Source organism: Argopecten irradians, chromosome 5 (assembly GCF_041381155.1).
Source record: "Argopecten irradians isolate NY chromosome 5, Ai_NY, whole genome shotgun sequence".
In the NCBI taxonomy this organism is placed as follows: Eukaryota; Metazoa; Mollusca; class Bivalvia; order Pectinida; family Pectinidae; genus Argopecten; species Argopecten irradians.
In genome coordinates, this window is record NC_091138.1 from 50,825,235 (window position 1) to 50,846,873 (window position 21,639).

At 39.1% G+C, this 21,639-nt stretch overlaps 1 protein-coding gene across 1 annotated transcript in view; it reads left to right on the forward strand.

Moving 5' to 3' along the window:
* Nucleotides 1-21,639, forward strand: part of LOC138324485 (ras-related protein Rab-26-like) — a 38,741-nt gene that overhangs the window by 11,782 nt on the left and 5,320 nt on the right. Inside the window, exon 2 of the mRNA XM_069269549.1 lies at nucleotides 8,147-8,257. Within this exon, the coding sequence (XP_069125650.1) occupies nucleotides 8,147-8,257 (111 nt within the window). The remainder of the gene's footprint in view (nucleotides 1-8,146; nucleotides 8,258-21,639) is intronic.

The following is a 21,639-nucleotide window of genomic DNA, read 5'->3' on the forward strand; positions in this document are numbered from 1 at the left end:
AGGGGAGATGTCTGAACATTCTACTAGGACCCCCAAGGGATAGATGTCTTAACATTATACTAGGACCCCCAGTGGAGATGTCTGAACAATATACTAGGACCCCCAAGGGGTAGATTTCTGAACATTACAGTAGGACCCTCAGGGGTAGATGTCTGAACATTATACTAGGACCCCCAGGGGAGACGTCTGAACATTATACTAGGACCACCAGGGGAGACGTCTGAACATTATACTATGACTCCCAGGGGAAGATGTCTGAACATTATACTAGGACCCTCAGGGGAGACGTCTGAACATTATATTAGGACCCCTAGGGGTAGATGTCTGAACATTATACTAGGACCCCCAGGGGGAGATGTCTGATCATTATACTAGGACCCCCAAGGGTAGATGTCTGAACATTACACTAGGACCCCCAGGGGTAGATGTCTGAACATTATACTAGGACCCCAAGGGTAGATGTCTGAACATTATACTAGGACTCCCAGGGGAGACCTCTGAACATTATACTAGTACCCACAGGGAAAGATGTCTGAACATTATTTTAGGACCCTCAGGGGAAGATGTCTGAACATTATACTAGGACCCCCAAGAAGAGATGTCTGAACATTATACTAGGACTCCCAGGAGTAGATGTCTGAACATTATTCTAGGACCCCTAGGGGTAGATGTCTGAACATTATATAAGGACCGTCAGGGGTAGATGTCTAAACATTATACTAGGACCTTCAAGGGTAGATGTCTGAACATTATACTAGTACCCACAGGGAAAGATGTCTGAACATTATTTTAGGACCCCCAGGGGAGAGGTCTGAACATTATACTATGACTCCCAGGGGAAGATGTCTGAACGTTATACTAGGACCCCCAGGAGTAGATGTCTGAACATTATACTATGACCCCCATGGGGAGATGTTTGAACATTATACTAGGATCCCCCAGGGGAGATGTCTGAACATTATACTATGACTCTCTGGAGTAAATGTCTGAACAGTATACTAGGACTCCCAAGGGGAGATGTCTGAACATTATACTAGGACCCCCAGGGGAGATGTCTGAACATTTTACTAGGACCCCCAGGAGTAGATGTCTGAATATTATACTAGGAACCCCAAGGGGAGATGTTTGAACATCATACTAGGACCCCCAGGGGAGATGTCTGAACATTATACTAGGACTCCCAGGAGTAGATGTCTGAACATTATACTAGGACTTCCAGGGGTTAGATGTCTGAACATTATACTAGGACCCCCAAGGGGAGATGTCTGAACATTATACTAGGACCCCCAAGGGGAGATGTCTGAACATTATACTAGAACCCCCATGGGAGATGTCTGAGCATTATACTAGGACCCCCAAGGGAAGATGTCTGAACATTATACTAGGACCTTCAAAGGGAGATTTCTGAACATTAAATTAGGACCCCCAAGGGGAGATGTCTGAACATTATACTAGAACCCCCGTGGGAGATGTCTGTGCATTATACTAGGACCCCCAAGGGGTAGATGTCTGAACATTATACTAGGACCCCCATGGGAGATGTCTGAACATTATACTAGGACCCCCAAGGGGTAGATGTCCGAACATTATATTAGGACCCTCAGGGGTAGATGTCTGAACATTATACTAGGACCACCAGGGGAGACGTCTGAACATTATACTATGACTCCCAGGGGAAGATGTCTGAACATTATACTAGGACCCTCAGGGGAGACGTCTTAACATTATATTAGGACCCCTAGGGGTAGATGTCTGAACATTATACTAGGACCCCCAGAGGAGATGTCTGATCATTATACTAGGACCCCCAAGGGTAGATGTCTGAACATTACACTAGGACCCCCAGGGGTAGATGTCTGAACATTATACTAGGACCCCAAGGGTAGATGTCTGAACATTATACTAGGACCCCAAGGGTAGATGTCTGAACATTATACTAGGACTCCCAGGGGAGACCTCTGAACATTATACTAGTACCCACAGGGAAAGATGTCTGAACATTATTTTAGGACCCTCAGGGGAAGATGTCTGAACATTATACTAGGACCTCCAAGAAGAGATGTCTGAACATTATACTAGGACTCCCAGGGGTAGATGTCTGAACATTATACTAGGACCCCTAGGGGTAGATGTCTGAACATTATATTAGGACCCTCAGGGGTAGATGTCTAAACATTATACTAGGACCTTCAAGGGTAGATGTCTGAACATTATACTAGTACCCACAGGGAAAGATGTCTGAACATTATTTTAGGACCCCCATGGGAGAGGTCTGAGCATTATACTATGACTCCCAGGGGAAGATGTCTGAACATTATACTAGGACTTCCAGGGGTTAGATGTCTGAATATTATACTAGGACCCCCAAGGGGAGATGTCTGAACATTATACTAGGACCCCCAAGGGGAGATGTCTGAACATTATACTAGGAATCCCAGGGGTTAGATGTCTGAACATTATACTAGGACCCCCAAAGGGAGATGTCTGTGCATTATACTAGGACCCCCAAGGGGTAGATGTCTGAACATTATACTAGGATCCCCATGGGAGATGTCTGAACATTATACTAGGACCCCGAAGGGGGAGATGTCCGAACATTATATTAGGACCCTCAGGGGTAGATGTCTGAACATTATACTAGGACCGCCAGGGGAGACGTCTGAACATTATACTATGACTCCCAGGGGTAGATGTCTGAACATTATACTAGGACCCCCAGGGGTAGATGTCTGAACATTATACTAGGACCCCCAAGGGGAAGATGTCTGAACATTATACTAGGACCCCCAGAGGAGATGTCTGATCATTATACTAGGACCCCCAAGGGTAGATGTCTGAACATTACACTAGGACCCCCAGGGGTAGATGTCTGAACATTATACTAGGACCCCAAGGGTAGATGTCTGAACATTATACTAGGACTCCCAGGGAGATGTCTGAACATTATACTAGGACCCCCAGGGGTAGATGTCTGAACATTATACTAGGACCCCCAGGGGAGATGTCTGAACATTATACTAGGACCCCCAAGGGGAGATGTCTGAACATTATACTAGGACCCCCAGGGGTAGATGTCTGAACATTATACTAGGACCCTCAGGGGTAGATGTCTAAACATTATACTAGGACCCCAAGGGTAGATGTCTGAACATTATACTAGAACCCCCAAGGGGAGATGTCTGAGCATTATACTAGGACCCCCAAGGGAAGATGTCTGAACATTATACTAGAACCCCCGTGGGAGATGTCTGTGCATTATACTAGGACCCCCAAGGGTAGATGTCTGAACATTATACTAGGATCCCCAATGGGAGATGTCTGAACATTATACTAGGACCCCCAAGGGGAGATGTCTGAACATTATATTAGGACCCTCAGGGGTAGATGTCTGAACATTATACTAGGACCGCCAGGGGAGATGTCTGAACATTATACTAGGACCCCCAGGGGTAGATGTCTGAACATTATATTAGGACCCTCAGGGGTAGATGTCTGAACATTATACTAGGACCCCCAGGGGAGATGTCTGAACATTATACTATGACTCCCAGGAGTAGATGTCTGAACATTATACTAGGACCCCCAAGGGAAGATGTCTGAACATTATACTAGGAACCCCAAGGGGAGATGTCTGAACATTATACTAGGACCCCCAGGGGAGATGTCTGAACATTATACTAGGACCCCCAAGGGTAGATGTCTGAACATTATACTAGGACCCCCAGGGGAGATGTCTGAACATTATACTAGGACCCCCAAGGGGAGATGTCTGAACATTATACTAGGACCCCCAAGGGGTAGATGTCTGAACATATTATATTAGGACCCCCAGGGGAGATGTCTGAACATTATACTAGGACCCCCAGGGGTAGATGTCTGAACATTATACTAGGACCCCCAGGGGTAGATGTCTGAACATTATACTAGGACCCCCAGGGGAGATGTCTGAACATTATACTAGGACCCCCAGGGGTAGATGTCTGAACATTATACTAGGACCCCCAGGGGTAGATGTCTGAACATTATACTAGGACCCCCAGGGGAGATGTCTGATCATTATACTAGGACCCCCAAGGGTTGATGTCTGAACATTACACTAGGACCCCAGGGGTAGATGTCTGAATATTTTACTAGGACCCCAAGGGTAGATGTCTGAACATTATACTAGTACCCACAGGGAAAGATGTCTGAACATTATTTTAGGACCCTCAGGGGAAGATGTCTGAGCATTATACTAGGACCCCCAAGAAGAGATGTCTGAACATTATACTAGGACTCCCAGGAGTAGATGTCTGAACATTGTTCTAGGACCCCTAGGGGCAGATGTCTGAACATTATATAAGGACCATCAGGGGTAGATGTCTAAACATTATACTAGGACCTTCAAGGGTAGATGTCTGAACATTATACTAGTACCCACAGGGAAAGATGTCTGAACATTATTTTAGGACCCCCAGGGGAGAGGTCTGAACATTATACTATGACTCCCAGGGGAAGATGTCTGAACGTTATACTAGGACCCCCAGGAGTAGATGTCTGAACATTATACTATGACCCCCATGGGGAGATGTTTGAACATTATACTAGGATCCCCCAGGGGAGATGTCTGAACATTATACTATGACTCCCTGGAGTAAATGTCTGAACAGTATACTAGGACTCCCAAGGGGAGATGTCTGAACATTATACTAGGACCCCCAGGGGAGATGTCTGAACATTTTACTAGGACTCCCAGGAGTAGATGTCTGAATATTATACTAGGACCCCCAAGGGGAGATGTTTGAACATCATACTAGGACCCCCAGGGGAGATGTCTGAACATTATACTAGGACTCCCAGGAGTAGATGTCTGAACATTATACTAGGACTTCCAGGGGTTAGATGTCTGAACATTATTACTAGGACCCTCAAGGGGGAGATGTCCGAACATTATATTAGGACCCTCAGGGGTAGATGTCTGAACATTATACTAGGACCGCCAGGGGAGATGTCTGAACATTATACTAGGACCCCCAAGGGGAGATGTCTGAACATTATACTAGAACCCCCATGCGAGATGTCTGAGCATTATACTAGGACCCCCAGGGGTAGATGTCTGAACATTATACTAGGACCCCCAAGGGGTCGATGTCTAGGGAAGATGTCTGAACATTATACTAGGACCCCCAAGGGGTAGATGTCTGAACATTATACTAGGACCCCCAAGGGGAGATGTCTGAACATTATACTAGGACCCCCAGGGGTAGATGTCTGAACATTATACTAGGACCCCCAAGGGGTAGATGTCTGAACATTATACTAGGACCCTCAGGGGTAGATGTCTGAACATTATACTAGGACCCTCAGGGGAGACGTCTTAACATTATATTAGGACCCCTAGGGGTAGATGTCTGAACATTATACTAGGAATCCCAGGGGTTAGATGTCTGAACATTATACTAGGACCCCCAAGGGGAGATGTCTGAACATTATACTAGGACCCCCAAGGGGAGATGTCTGAACATTATACTAGAACCCCCAAGGGGAGATGTCTGAACATTATACTAGGACCCCCAAGGGGTAGATGTCTGAACATTATATTAGGACCCTCAGGGGTAGATGTCTGAACATTATACTAGGACCCCCAGGGGAGACGTCTGAACATTATATTAGGACCCCAGGTGAGACGTCTGAACATTATACTATGACTCCCAGGGGAAGATGTCTGAACATTATACTAGGACCCTCAGGAGTAGATGTCTGAACATTATACTAGGACCCCCAAGGGGAGATGTCTGAACATATTATATTAGGACCCTCAGGGGAGATGTCTGAACATTATACTAGGACTCCCAGGAGTAGATTTCTGAACATTATACTAGGAATCCCAGGGGTTAGATGTCTGAACATTATACTAGGACCCCCAAGGGGTAGATGTCTGAACATTATATTAGGACCCTCAGGGGTAGATGTCTGAACATTATTCTAGGACCCCAAAGGGGAGATGTTTGAACATTCTACTAGGACCCCCAAGGGATAGATGTCTGAACATTATACTATAACCCCCAGGGGAGATGTCTGAACATTATACTAGGATCCCCAAGGGGTAGATGTCTGAACATTATATTGGGACCCTCAGGGGTAGATGTCTGAACATTATATTAGGACCCCCAGGGGAGACGTCTGAACATTATACTAGGACCCCCAGGGGAAACGTCTGAACATTATACTTTGACTCCCAGGGGAAGATGTCTGAACATTATACTAGGAATCCCAGGGGTTAGATGTCTGAACATTATACTAGGACCCCCAGGTGTAGATGTCTGAACATTATATTAGGACCCCCAAGGGGAGATGTCTGAACATTATTCTAGGACCCCAAAGGGGAGATGTTTGGACATTCTACTAGGACCCCAAAGGGATATATGTGTCTGAACATTCTACTAGGACCCCCAAGGGATAGATGTCTGAACATTATACTATAACCCCCAGGGGAGATGTCTGAACATTATACTAGGATCCCCAAGGGGTAGATGTCTGAACATTATATTGGGACCCTCAGGGGTAGATGTCTGAACATTATACTAGGACCCCCAGGGGAGACGTCTGAACATTATACTAGGACCCCCAGGGGAAACGTCTGAACATTATACTTTGACTCCCAGGGGAAGATGTCTGAACATTATACTAGGAATCCCAGGGGTTAGATGTCTGAACATTATATTAGGACCCCCAAGGGGAGATGTCTGAGCATTATACTAGGATCCTCAAGGGTAGATGTCTGAACTTTATACTAGGACCCCCAGGGGTAGATGTCTGGACATTATACTAGGACCCCCCAGGGGTAGATGTCTGAACATTATATTAGGACCCCCAAGGGTAGATGTCTGAACATTATACTAGGACCCCCAGGTGTAGATGTCTGAACATTATTCTAGGACCCCAAATGGTAGATGTCTGAACATTATACTAGGACCCCCAGGGGTAGATGTCTGAACATTGTACTATGACCCCCAGGGGTAAATGTCTGAATATTATACTAGGAATACCAAGGAATTTTGCATCTATAATGAAATAATCATTCGTTATCGTCATTGATGGAACTGCCATCGTCTTTCATAATCGCAGGCACAACAATTGTGACCTCACAATAGTAATGACCTCATAATAGGCGCTTGAAGTTCATTGCCTATATGACTGCTAACTGCATTTGGTACGGTTACATAGTGGGACTGCATTGAAAATGGAAATATTATGGCTTGTATAATAGTGCATCTGTGCATAAAGTAATGCAGGATTATACATACAATGTACATAATCTTTACATCAAGGTGTTCATACACTAAAACAATGTATGCTATAAGATATTGGTATTTAACGGTAAAGTATCACCATCATATTGTAGGCTAGCAATGGGCTTAGTGATATATGTGATATATATATATAGGCACATTGAAGATACTCCACCGGCGAGTACAGATCAAAAATGTCACTCATCAGTTTAACAATAATTTGTGTTTACTCATGTAAATGTATATCTGAATAACACAAAAATAATATAAAATAACTTGTTTTGCTTTTGGTGAATGCACAGTCAGAACTTTATTCCATGTAAGGCATTATTTAAGTGCCATTGACTTTTTCGGTATGCAATTAGGGATTATTTTTAATAATTTTATATTGAAGAAAAATAAGAATTATTAGCTCAAACTTTTGAATGATGGTAATAGGTGGTAATATCAGCTATAGTATAAAGAAACTTTTGTATCTGAAGAAAAAATACTTACTATTCTCTGGTCCTCTTTTTAATACCATTCGTCAGCAGTGTAGCATTCTTCAACTAGTGCTATAATATACATGGGAACATTAACTGATTATATCGTCATTTTAGGACTGATAACAGTACAGTTCTAAGTATTGGAAGTTTTATGTTTGTTTTACATGATACATAACATATATATATCATTGAGCATCAATTTCTGCAGAGAAACCAAAAGAATTAGTTTGTTTTTAGTGTGTTGTTTTGTTGATGTGAAATGTGTGATATTGAGAACAATAGAAATGTCCTGTTTCTACCAGGGTTTTTTCACCACCGATGTGGCAATCATATATCTACCACCAGGAGGTGCCAGCTTCTCTCATTGTTCATGATTAATATTGTTTTTAGGTGATGTTAATAGGGGACAGTGGTGTTGGAAAAACATGTCTTCTTGTTCGATTTAAAGATGGTGCCTTTCTATCCGGCAGTTTTATTTCCACTGTTGGTATAGACTTTAGGGTGAGTTTTGTTTTTCATTTTATTTTTTCAATTTGATCTTGAATAAGTTTACTTGGTGATAGTGTACTAAATATATGCAGAAAATTCATTTGTAAACTAATATTACTGGTTCAAATTGACTGCAGATCGAGAAAAACATGAAATAATTTTTGTATGAGCTATCACAGGACAGTGAATGTTCTTCAGCATGGATTATATCCCAACTTCATTTATGGCCATATCTTGAGAGGGGATTTATTAGACCACCATCATCAGATGGTGGGCTATCCAAATTGCTTTTTGTCCGTGGTCCGTCATCCGTCGTTCCGTCCGCCCGTCCCTCCTTCCCTCCGTCTTTTAACAATTCTTGTTATCGCTATTTCTCGGAAAGTACCGAAGGGATCATCCTCAAATTTCATATTTAGGTTCCCCTGGGGCCCTAGTTGTGCATATTGCATTTTGGGACTTATCAGTCAACAAGCTGGCCGCCAGGCAGCCATCTTGGACTTTGATAGTTAAAGTTAGTTATCGCTATTTCTCAGAAAGTACCAAAGGGATCATTCTCAAATTTCATATGTAGGTTTCTCTGGGGCCCTAGTTGTGCATATTGTGTTTTGGGACTGATCGGTCAACAAGATGGCCGCCAGGCAGCCATCTTGGATTTCATTGTTGAAGTTTGTTATTGCTATTTCTCAGAAAGTACAGAAGTGATCATTCTCAAATTTCATATGTAGGTTCCCCTAGGACCCTTGTTGTACATATTGCATTTTGGGATGGATCGGTCAACAAGATGGCTGAGCGTCTGCCATCTTGGATTTCGATAGTTACCGCTATTTCTCAGAAATTACTGAAGGGATCTCTCTCAAATTCCATATGTTGGTTCCCCTTGGGCCTCAGTTGTGCTTAGTACCTTTTTGGACTGATTGGTCAACAAGATGGCCAACCGACAGCTGCCATTTTGGATTTCATTGTTGAAGTTTGTTACCGCCTAATTTCTCAGAGAGCACTCAAGCGATCTGTGTCAAATTTTATATGTAATATTTTTTTAAAGTTTGAAAAGCAGTGAAAAGATCCCTCTTTCCATTGTCAGACATAGATCATTCTTTGGTGGAAGCCAAGATCCCTCTGGGATCTTTTGTAATACAGAAATGTCTAATTGTCATCTGGAAATGTTAAATTTGCACATGTAAGTCACAGAAAATCTGTATGGCTATCAGGGTCAACACAAGCTATGATGGTTATACATTTGTAGACAGCAAGAGTAAGTCAAGGCAGTGCTATGGTGACCATTTGTTACCAGACATTCATAACCTCATTGGGAATTGGATCTCAGATACAATATACCATACTCTGTATTTTGAGACTGATGTTGTAAATGACTTGCCTTTCGGTGTTATGTGATCTTTGAGCCATTTTCATTTGGAGATACTTATTGCAGTAGTTTTAAAGTCACCTCTCAATTATTTGGTTTCTACCATGGTGATAGAAATATCATCACATTATTAGCCCAGCATCATCAGATGGTGGGCCTGTCAAATGTGTTTTTGTCCGTGGTCCGTCCGTCCTTAATACATCCGTTAACATTTCTTGTTAACGCTATTTCTCAAAAAGTGCTGAAAGGATCTTTCTCAAATTTCACATGTAGGTTCCCCTAAGGCCCTAGTTGTGCATATTGCATTTTGGGATTGAGCAGTCAACAAGATGGCCGCCAGGCAGCCATCTTTGATTTTGATAGTGAAAGGTTAGTATTGGTATTTCCCAGAAAGCACTGAAGGGATTGTTTTCAAATTTCACATGTACGTTCCCCTAGGGCCATAGTTGTGCATATTGCATCTTGGATTTTGATTGTTAAAAGTTTGAAAAGCAGAGTAAAGATCCCTCTTTCAATTGTCAGACATCGATCAATCTTTGGTGGGCGCCAAGATCCCTCTGGGATCTCTTGTTTAGAGAAAAAAATCTGAGTTTCACTCACAATATAATGATGTATGTCATCATCATTTCATACCCACAAGGGCAGATAACTCTCAAATATGCAAAGGCACCATATTCCCACAGACACATATGTAACAACTGTTTTGGAAATAAATATGTTAAAATTATATGATGAAAGAAAAATTCTGCCTCTTATCGTCTATACTAGCCGGCATACTTCAACTGTCCAACTGTACGTTATCCTTGAACTACCTGAGAGAGTTAAGTCATTCACCCCGGAAAACATGGTTAGACTCTTCTACATCAGAGATTAGATCAGTCCATTATGAAATTTCAGGGGTGAATTGATTAAGCAGACATTCCCTGTGTGATGGCTGACATGGTTTTAGGTTTAGGAACCAATTTCTAGTTGTGCTGTACCGATGTTATCTATAATAATACGCCTGATATCCAATGAATTCGCCCATGTAATAGTTTTATCACTCAAAGCTATATATATATGTATAGTATGCGATCAATTTTCATGGGATGTGATAAACAATGACATGATGTAAGGATTCATGGACGTGAAACAATGGCAATTTCCACTTATTTATTTGTAACATGTTTTGACTTGAATTCATTCGAAATGTAGGTTGTTGTGGAACTAATTGTATTTGCTATACAATTATACATTACATAAAAAGTATCACTGCTCCACTTCTCGACAAGTGAAGTGTAAGAGGCTTGCTGTGAATTCCTAATCACCTGGTATAAACTAGAACACAAATCATTGTGATCTAACACACAGGTGTGGTATCCTTGACCACCATCTATCTGCACTAGTGTGACGATCCGTATATGAACGGACCAATTTTAGGTCAACAACATTTAAATGAGAACATCATACCTGGTGAATGGCAGGTCAGATCAGCTAGATAACAGATCAATGTCTAAATTAGTGTAATCAGAATTGGATGAAAACAGTTTTGTCCAAAACATGATCAGTTTCATCATCATCATTATCATCATAATCATCATCATCATCATCATCGTATCCTCATCATCATATCATCATCATCATCATTATCATCATCATCATATCATAATCATCATCATTATCATCACCATCATCTCCTTCTGCAATAGTAACATCCTCATTATTTCCTCCTGCAAACGAGTAACCTTACCCGTACTAACATTGAAAATGTGATCAACATTTTTTGCAGTAATGAAGTCGTTGTTTCATCTTTACTTTACTATATTTGTTAGGGTTACACACTTGGGCCACTCCTGTTGTGTGAACTTTTTTGCAATTCTTGGGGGGGGACCGCAAATCGGCGTGGTTAATAGTTGGCCCGCAAGGCACGTGCATCTTTGGATTGTGATACTCTAACAGTTTTCGTTATTCGCTATTTCTCACGAAAGTGACTGATAAGGGATTCTTTCTCACTTAGATTTCTTAGGTTAGGGTTCCCTGGGCCACCTTTGTCTGTGATGTCTATTTGCACATTTTGGGGGGGGACCCAAATCGCTGGTGGGAGTGTTGTTTCCATAGTTGTCCTGCTCCTTTGGCTGCAGCCTTCTTTGGATTTTTTATACTTACTTAAAGATTTGTTTTCGCTATTTTCTCAGAATAGTTACTGAAAGGGATTCTTTTATCTAATATTTTCATTTGGTTAGGTTCCACGTGGGACCTTCCCTGAGTTTGTTGCAATATTGGCTTTTGGGGAACCATGCGGGTTGGTTATACTAGATGGGCCGCATGGTCATCACTTCTCTGGATTTTTATTACTTAAAAGTTTGATCTTTCTGCCTAGTTCCTCTGTAAAAAGATAGTTAGGATGGGATTCTTTCTCAATAAATTCATATTGCTAGGTTTCCCACATTGGGCTACCTTGGTGTGTGTGCATAAAGCGTGTCATTTGGATCCGACTCGTCTATGTAGTCAACTAATTGGCCACCTGGCAGGACATCTTTGGATTTTGTGTAGTTTAAGAGATTAAGTTATTGCGAATATTCTGTCACATAATGTTCTGTAACGGGTATCGTTCTCATAATTTCTATATGTATGGGTCACTCTAGGGCTCATTGGTTGTGCATGATATGAGTTTTTGGATTCGACCGCGGTCACACTCAAAATGGCCGCCAGGCTTGCAATCTTGGAATATTTGTAGGTTAAATGTTTGTTTTCGCATATTTATCTCACTTACAAGTTTACGTGAAGGGATCTTTCTCTTATTTCTTTATTGTAGGTTTACCCTAGGGGCCACTTTGTTGTTCGCAATATGTACTCGTTTTTTCGGTTGGATCCGATTAGTCGTGTTCAACAAGACATGGCCGCCAGGATGGCACATCATTGGCAAGTTTGATAAGTTATTTATGGTTTGTTATACGCTACTTATTTTCTCAGAAGAGGTTTTGGAATGTTAATCAGTCTCGTTCAAATTTCGTGTATATTGGTTCCATCCTATGGGTGCCCTAGTTGTGCATATTTCGATTTGGAGACAGAACTTACTTTAACACATTCACTCCACTTCTTCGCGCCTCAGTAGGTACGATTTTACTGGATTGGGCCGCCTAAAGGTGCCTATAGTAGGTTATTTTGATTTGTTAGTTGTTCACTAATACACAAGGGTTCACTAATACACAACTATTTGGTTAGAAGAATTCTATATATATCTAATTAAGCGTTTAAAAAAGTAAAATGCCTTGGATTGATAACAGCATTTAAAAAAATGAATTAACTTTTGTGAATAGCAAATATCTCCATTGTTATATGAGGCAGGCTTGTGATTATTTGTGACACTTGATTGACAAAACTACATCCATTATGAAAACCAATGTCTAGTACTTTATTAGTTATTGGTTTTGACAGGTTTTTTAGGCAATAGCATTTTACAAAAAGCTGTTGCTAAAATCTTCTTGTAAAAGATATACTTCAGGAAATGCTACATGTGTCAGATATTGGAGTAAATAAAAAATATTTTGATATAGGGGCCTTATGTAAATAGAAAATATTTTGATGTAGGAGCCTTATGTAAATAGAAAATATTTTGATACAGGGGCCTTATGTAAATAGAAAATGTTTTGATATAGGGGCCTTATGTAAATAGAAAATAATTTAGATGTAGGAGCCTTATGTAAATAGTAAAAATATTTTGATATAAGGGCCTTATGTAAATAGAAAATATTTTGATATAGGGGCCTTATGTAAATAGAAAATATATCTTTATACAGGGGGCTTTATGTAAATAGAAAATATTTTGATATAGGGGCCTTATGTAAATAGAAAATTTTTTGATGTAGGAGCCTTATGTAAATAGAAAATATTTTGATACAGGGGCCTTTTTTTCAGCTCTTAGAATATCAAGGATGGACCATATTGAGAAAAAGTCTATAAAACGTAACGAAATTTCCGAACGCTGGACGCTGACGGACAAAGTACGATAACTACATTGTACATGTAAAGATTATACTGGACGTTTGAGTGACGGCCAGATGACTTAATAAGGACAGACATGCATGTATCTGGAAAATGTTAAGCTCCACAATTCGGATGCCAATTTATTTTCGATAAATACCACCGTTAAAATTACTTTCATTCAAGCATTGTTTTTGCACCATTCTCGATGTTTTTCTTCAAAGTATAAATAGAAAAAGAACCTGCCAATCAGAAAGTCGGATTTAGTATGAAATCGAATAAAATTTAATCATATCAAAAACATTACGCATGGGGGGGAATTTTCACACTTAGATTTCATTGTGATATAAAGCGTAAATTTCATGTTTACAGTCGTTAGTTTTCTTTATATTCAATGTTACTTACAGTAGTTAAAGTGTTTAGTTATTTCGCTTATAATGTATAAATTCAATAACGAAATGGCCGTTTATATAAGCCTAAAAATAAGCATCTATAGCTGACTCCGTAAGAGATTTTGAGAAATAATTTATCTAAAAAGTGAAACGTGTATCTCTAAAATATCTTTTTGGCGAAAAGTCCTCATTTTCTCCATCACAAATGATATAAGAACTGAGGATATAGAATACATACTCGCTACGTGTAAGTTTACATCTACTCCCTGGCACTAGTAGATTTTTACGTAAACGTAGAAGTAAACGTAAGCTACGACTTTCAGTAAAACGCAAGGATGTGGTAGGTTACGTCTACGTCTACATTTAAGACAACGTTTACGATCTTTAGTAAAACTCGCTCCAGGCCACACCATCTTCATTCGTAATTAAATACATCAAATGATTTAATTAGTTCATTTATTACAGATATTTATTATTTTATGTAGATTTACATGGTGTACACTTAAGCTCTGGTGGGGAAAATATTGACCTGGAATTTTTAAGGTTAATTGATACAACAGGTATATAATTACTTACAAAAGATGTAATCACTCGCTCGCTGACAGCCGGTCACCCGGCAGGATCGAGGTTCCTTAAACATGATAAGTAACAGGAGTGCAATGCAGTTCTGACAAATAGTTGTCACCAGAGCTACAATTCCATCCCATTGACAGAAGTGTTGCAAACCTGTTACCAGTGGTGAAAAATGATTCAATTCATGTGTGTCAAATAATATAAATTTTCAATTAAATTCAAGAATATCTAACATTTGTAACTTAAAGCTGCTTCTGTGCACCGCTGACAGAGCATAAATGATACTCATCATTTGAACAATTATTCGTGTTTAATCGTGTTTATTTATGTCTACTTAACAAAAGAAATGATATAAAATAATTTATACTGCTTTTCGTGCATGCACAGTCAGTAATTCATTCCATATATGATATAGTGCCACAGAATTTTTTTGGGATGCCACAAAATATTTTTGATATATTTATCTCGAAATAAAATTAGAAGTTCAAACTATTCTATAGTGATAATGATGTAAAATATCTAACTTTTCATAACTGAAGAAAAATACATAATCATCCTCTTCTGATAGAGAAAAAATACCAGTCAGCGGTGGAGCATCTTTAAATTGATTATTTATATTTGCCCACCTAATCACATCTAAAGCATGTATGTAAGCACATTTCAATGGCTCACATCTCCCGTCACGGCTCACTTGGCCGCCATGGTGCTTCTCATTAGAAAGTCTCGCGCTTCAAATATGACAATTTTACCAAATAGGAAATGACCTACAAATTACTAAGACAGAAATATAATTAAAAAAATGGGTAAAATCAAATGACACCATTATTCAGTTTCGCAATGTATATTTTTAGCCCACCATCATCAGCTGGTGGGCTATTCAAATCGCCCTGCGTCCGTGGTCCGTCGTCTGTCGGCCGCCGGCCGGCGTCCGGCGTCCGGCATCCGGCGTCCGGCGTCCGTCCGTAAACAATGCTTGTTATGACTATTTCTTAAAAACTGCTGCAGGGATTTTGTTCAAACTTCACATGGAGGGTCCCCTTGGTCCATATTTGTGTCATACAGATTTTGAGGCTGATCGGAAAAACAAGATGGCCGCCAGGCAGCCATCTTTGATTTTGGCAGTCGAAGTTTGTTAACGATATTTCTTGAGAACTACTGAAGGGATTTTGTTCAAACTTCACATGGAGGTTACCCTTGGTCCCAAGTTGTGCCATACAGATTTTGAGGCTGATCGGAAAACAAGATGGTCGCCAGGCAGCCATCTTTGATTTTGGCAGTTGAAGTTTGTTATCAATATTTCTTGAGAACTACTGAAGGGATTTTGTTCAAACTTCACATGAAGGTTACCCTTGGTCCCTAGTTGTGCCCTACAGATTTTGAGGCTGATAGGAAAAACAAGATGGCCGCCAGGCGGCCATCTTGGATTTTGAGAGTTAAGGTTTGATATCCCTATTTCTCAAAAAGTGCTGAAGGGATCTTTCTCAAATTTAATATGTAGGTTCCCCTAGGGCCCTTGTTTTGCATATTGCAATTTTGGACCTATCAGTGAACAAGATGGCCGTCAGGCTGCCATCTTTGATTTTGATAGTTAAAGTTTGTTATGGCTATTTCTCAGATAGTACTGAAGGGATCTGTCTCAAATTTCATATGTAGGTTCCCCTAGGGACCTAGTTGTGCATATTGCATTTTGGGACCGATCGGTCAACAAAATTGCTGCCAGGCAGCCATCTTGGATTTTTATATTCAAAGTTTGTTATCGCTATTTCTCAGAAAGTATTGAATGGATCTTTCTCAAATTTCACATGTAGGTTACCCTAGGGCCCTAGTTGTGCATATTGTGATTTGGGAACGATCGATCAACAAGATGGCCACCAAGGAGTCATCTTGGATTTTGATAGTTGAAGTTTGTTACCGCTATTCTCAAAAGGTACTGAAGCGATCTGTCTCAAATTTTATATGTAGTATGTTTAAAAAAGTTTAAAAAGTAGAGAAAAGATCCATCTTTCCTTTGTCAGATATAAATCATTCTTTAGTGGGCGCCAAGATCCCTCTGGGATCTCTTGTTAGTTTGTTGACTTTTCTTTAATTTCAAGACTTTTTACTTGTTGAGTGTTTCATTTTGTGTCCGGTAAATCAAACATGTGCCGTGTAATAACAGCATGTGTATTGTATTGGGTTTTACCACTTACAGTACCTGAACCGTTTAACATTCCCAAATTTGCGTTTCGTTTGCGTTATTTCCGTTAGCAATCGTTAGTGTTAGCAATCGTTGATCATTAATCGTTATCGTTTGCGTTAGCAATCATTAATCATTAGTTGCGTTTACAATCATTTGCATTAGAAATCGCTTGCGTTAATCGTTAGCAGGACCCACTTCCGCTAACGTTATCCACTAAAAATAGAACCAAATGCCGGTGAGATGCTTTGACGATCCGGATATGATATTACGTTTACCGCTTCGTGTAGAAGCGATTATCATACCATTTTATATCTCTTTTGGATGTTTGTTAAATGTGGTTGAAATAAAAATATGGACAGTAACAAGACCGCATACATGACGTACGCTCCTATCCGTGAAAACGTTTTGAAATACTCGTATTTAAATGACATTTCAAAACTTAATGTGATTATCACTTTTTTATTATTAGTATCAGAAACATATATCATATATATATTTGTAATTACTATGATTTCTGCGAAAGCAATTCAAATATTAACGAAACTATCTTACAGAATATTAATGTCAAAAGCATTATTTTAGAAAGAATCCAAGACAACTGAAAGATTACAAAGAAAATAGCTAAAACAGATAATAAAAATATAAAAATGTTATTACAGACAGGCTGCATAATATTGTTCTTGTTATGTTAAATATTATCAATGTACGAAGAACGCAAAAAAGGACTCAGGAGACTTGTAAATAAATTCATGAAATTTAAAAATCATTAATATGACGAGTTTGAACACGGGGAATAGGTGAGATTTGGCATTTACATGTACATAGTTTTAAACGCAATTAATTAGTACTTGTATTTATATGAAAATGGAATAAAATGATGTAAATGTTTGCAATGTACGAGTATACCTACAAGTACATGTAGAACGTGTAGAGAATTCGAACTGAACAGGGGTACGTTATACATTGTAAGCCTTCACACGTACTGTACGGGTGTCAAATCAGACACGGATATATGTTTAAGCTCATATCAATAAAAACTGGACAGTCACGGGCACCTTCTCACATGTGTTTGTTGTTATTTGTACCTGGAATCTCTTCATTTCCCAGCGTGATGCGCACAGGTATTTTACCTGTACAGGTATATAGGTCACGACTGGTGTTACCTTGTGTCGACCCCCTGTAGCTGGTCACGGGCGGAGTTCACCTTTAATTAACACCTTCTTGGGAGGGAGACTAACTTTATACCCAACTTACCTGTGCCCCGTACAAAAATGTACACTGTGACAGAACATTTCACGTACATATATATATGTACAGTCGTATTTCAAAGTTTTGATGTGTGCAATGTGCTTTCCTATAGATTACGTTGGAGTGAATTAGCTTACACTTATACATTGTATGAATAATTAATTTGTTTAAACTGTAAATTGAAGAGTTGCTTGATGTGAAATGTGATCAAATAACTATATTTCTTACACCAGTTACAAATATACGTAGAAAATTGTCGCAATGCAATTTTACAGTTATCTTCAATGTACATACATGTATGCATCAGTGGGTCACTATCTTCATCGTTGTTGTCATCAATGATTATGCATAATTGACTTAATTTGAATATACATAACTGGAAGTGAAATATTTTCATTCTTTATATCTTTATTATATGCATGAACTATAAAATGAGAGAACTGCAAATGGCGAAACACGAATTCAAATGTTCATTCTTTATTACAGTAGCTGTACGTGGCGTATGTACGTGCATTTGTAAATGTACATGTACGACCCTAAAATCGATGCCCAGTCAATTGTAAGCAATGAGCTTTTATGAATGCACACCCTAGTAATATACAGCGTGTAATCAGTTATGAAACAAATATTCCGAGAATACAATTTTGCATGGTAAGCGGAAGAGCCTTTCGACAATCTGAAAAATCCCTGAAACTTGTGATTGATGCGGGAAACACTATAAGATGTTAATTATTACCATTGTTGAGTTATGAAACATCAATAATAGAAATCAAACATATAGATGGAAATTTGATTTACTGCATTTTAAATGTGTTAGTGTGAAAATGTTTCCATTTAAAGTACATGTACCAGTATATGCCTGATCGCTTCACTAAAGTTATGACATTGTGACGGTAATATTATCAATAAAGTGTTGTTGTAACAATTTGTTTATTATTTCTTTAAATGATACAATTCTCTCTTAATACATACGGTTGTATACATAATTTGTAAACGTACGTGTGAAGTGGAAACTTCTTATCGAGTTTGACTTCACTGTGTGATTATCAGTAAAGAGATGTTGTAACAATTTGTTATTTCTTAAAATATTGGGTAAATATGACACTTTAGAATAATACCATTCTTTCTCCATACATACGGTTGCACCTGTAATTCATTTTGAAAACGTACATTTTGTACATGGAAACTTTGCATCGAGTACTGTCGTCTTTGACTTCATCGTGTCCATATAGTTTTCATAGGCAAATGTTTATATGATATACAGAAACTTTAATCCCTAACATACTCCAATTTATCTTGTACTTTCGTTTGTATTTCAGAACGTCAAGATCCGTAATTTATTTACCGTCAAGCCGTGTCCGTGATTATAACAATGGTATTTCCGGTTTATCATAGCTGATCGTTTTGCGTTTTGCGTTAATCGTTAATCGTTAGCCGGTATTGCGTTAATCGTTTATCGTTTATCGTTAGCATTAGCAATCGTTAGTGTTAGCTAACGGACAATTTTTTTGCGTTGCGTTTGCGTTAGGCTGGGAACGTAATACGGTTCAGGTACTGTATAGTTGATGAAACATAATCGGCAGGTTTGTGAATTGTCAGAACAATACATTTATATATGGATTCTATCAGAAAAATATATTTTTATCAATCTGAAAGTGCCCGATGTGGATCACAGCGGGCTTGCATATCGACAACAGGTGGAATATTCACACCCTGTGGGGGACAATAAGTGGAGGCCGGCAGGCTATGATTATTCATTTCAGCAAGGATGTAGATGACTTATAAATCCTTGGTTTTAGAGAAATGTAGATATGTGAAAATTTATTTACGGTTAAAAGATTGCTGTGACTAAGACTTATAAAGAGGTGCTATGTATGATAATACAGGCGTGGCTGTGCTATGTGTTGGCTGTGCTATGTGTTGTTGCTATTTTTTGCAATTGCTCTCTCATGAAAGATTGTTCTTCATATATCATAACCACACCAAATCTGATTAAAATACAGATCCTTATAACAATTGCATTAAATAGCGGATCACTAAGACTTATAAAGAGGTGCTATGTATGATAATACAGGCGTGGCTGTGCTATGTGTTGTTGCTATTTTTTGCAATTGCTCTCTCATGAAAGATTGTTCTTCATATCATAACCACACCAAATCTGATTAAAATACAGATCCTTATAACAATTGCATTAAATAGCGGATCTGACAACATCCCATAAGGGGTCTAAACGAATCGATCATAAAATAATTCATGAACATTCATGAACTATTCATGAACTATTCATCAAAAGTTAATGATTCATGAACTAAGTTCATGAACATTTCATGAATGTTTTCATTGAACATTAAAATGGCCTAATGGAAATAATACACAGCATTTTCATGCACAGTTCATGATCTGTTCATGAATATTTCGTTTATGAATAGTTAATGAACAGGTTCATGAATATTTCATGGACAGTTCATGAATAGTTCATGGACAGTTCATGAATATTTCATGGACAGTTCATGAATAGTTCATGAACAGGGTACCGTTTCACAAAGCTACGTAACTTACAAATTTTCGTAACTTTTGTGTAAGTCATATTTACGAATTACTAAGCATTTCACAAAACTTCATAACTTACGAACGTTCGTAAGTTACGTCAAAAATCTTGCGTAACTTTATGCCAACTCTACCCTGTCGTAACTTCTACGCATTTTCATGTCGGTGTTGGAAAACTCGTCATATCTCCTTCGTTTGTGGATCTATCGCAATACTATTTACACATTGTAAAAATACAGATAAAAAACGGAGAACTTTTGTTATGAGAAAAATTTCATTTGTCAATGTCCACTTTCTCTTTCAGTGAGTTAAAAAATCGTGCCAACTTAGCAGGCCTCAAAGTTGAGAGAAATTTACTCGCATATGCGAGTAAATATTCCCAAAGGCGAGTTAAAATTAACAATGTATCGCCAAACGGCGAGTAAAAAAAAATTCCTTAATATTTCCGGATTTATTTTATGTGTTCGGTTCTTTTAATAGTTACACATATCTAATCTGTGTAAGAAAAGCGCTTAAAAGCATAATCACTGCCTGCTGTAAAGCGTCTTGATGACCCTACCTCATGTATCAGTAGCAATATGGCGGCAAAAAGGCCGGGGCAAATCCCCCTGACTTGTTTTGGCTTTAAAAAGTCAAAACAAACAGAGAACAATGGCAGTTTTGACTCTGGATTCATGTGAAAAAAGGGACTGAAGCCAATACATCAACAGGAAGCAAACGCTTCGACATGGCTGAACGAATGTTGTGGCCAAGACATGACGAAGGTACGATGTTCTGAAAGATGTGTAAACAGGTTATTAATTGATCAATGGCCGGCAAAACAGACTTTGTGTCCAACTACTGATTGTTACGAAAGAGACAGACGCTTGTGTGACACAGAAAGACAGTAAGACATTCATGATATTGTTATCGCTTCAAGTTCAAACGAAAGTACAGTCGGACACAACTTTCAAACAACGCAAACAATGTGTTGCAAAAACATTGCAAGATATGCACATAAAGTTCGTCAATGCATACATGTATAGAATCGCCAAGCCACAACTAAATTCCAAGCCGCTGGTAGACATATGCAACGAAAAACGGACTCTTGGAAGCTTGTACATTACTGCCTGAGATATTAGGCCCAATT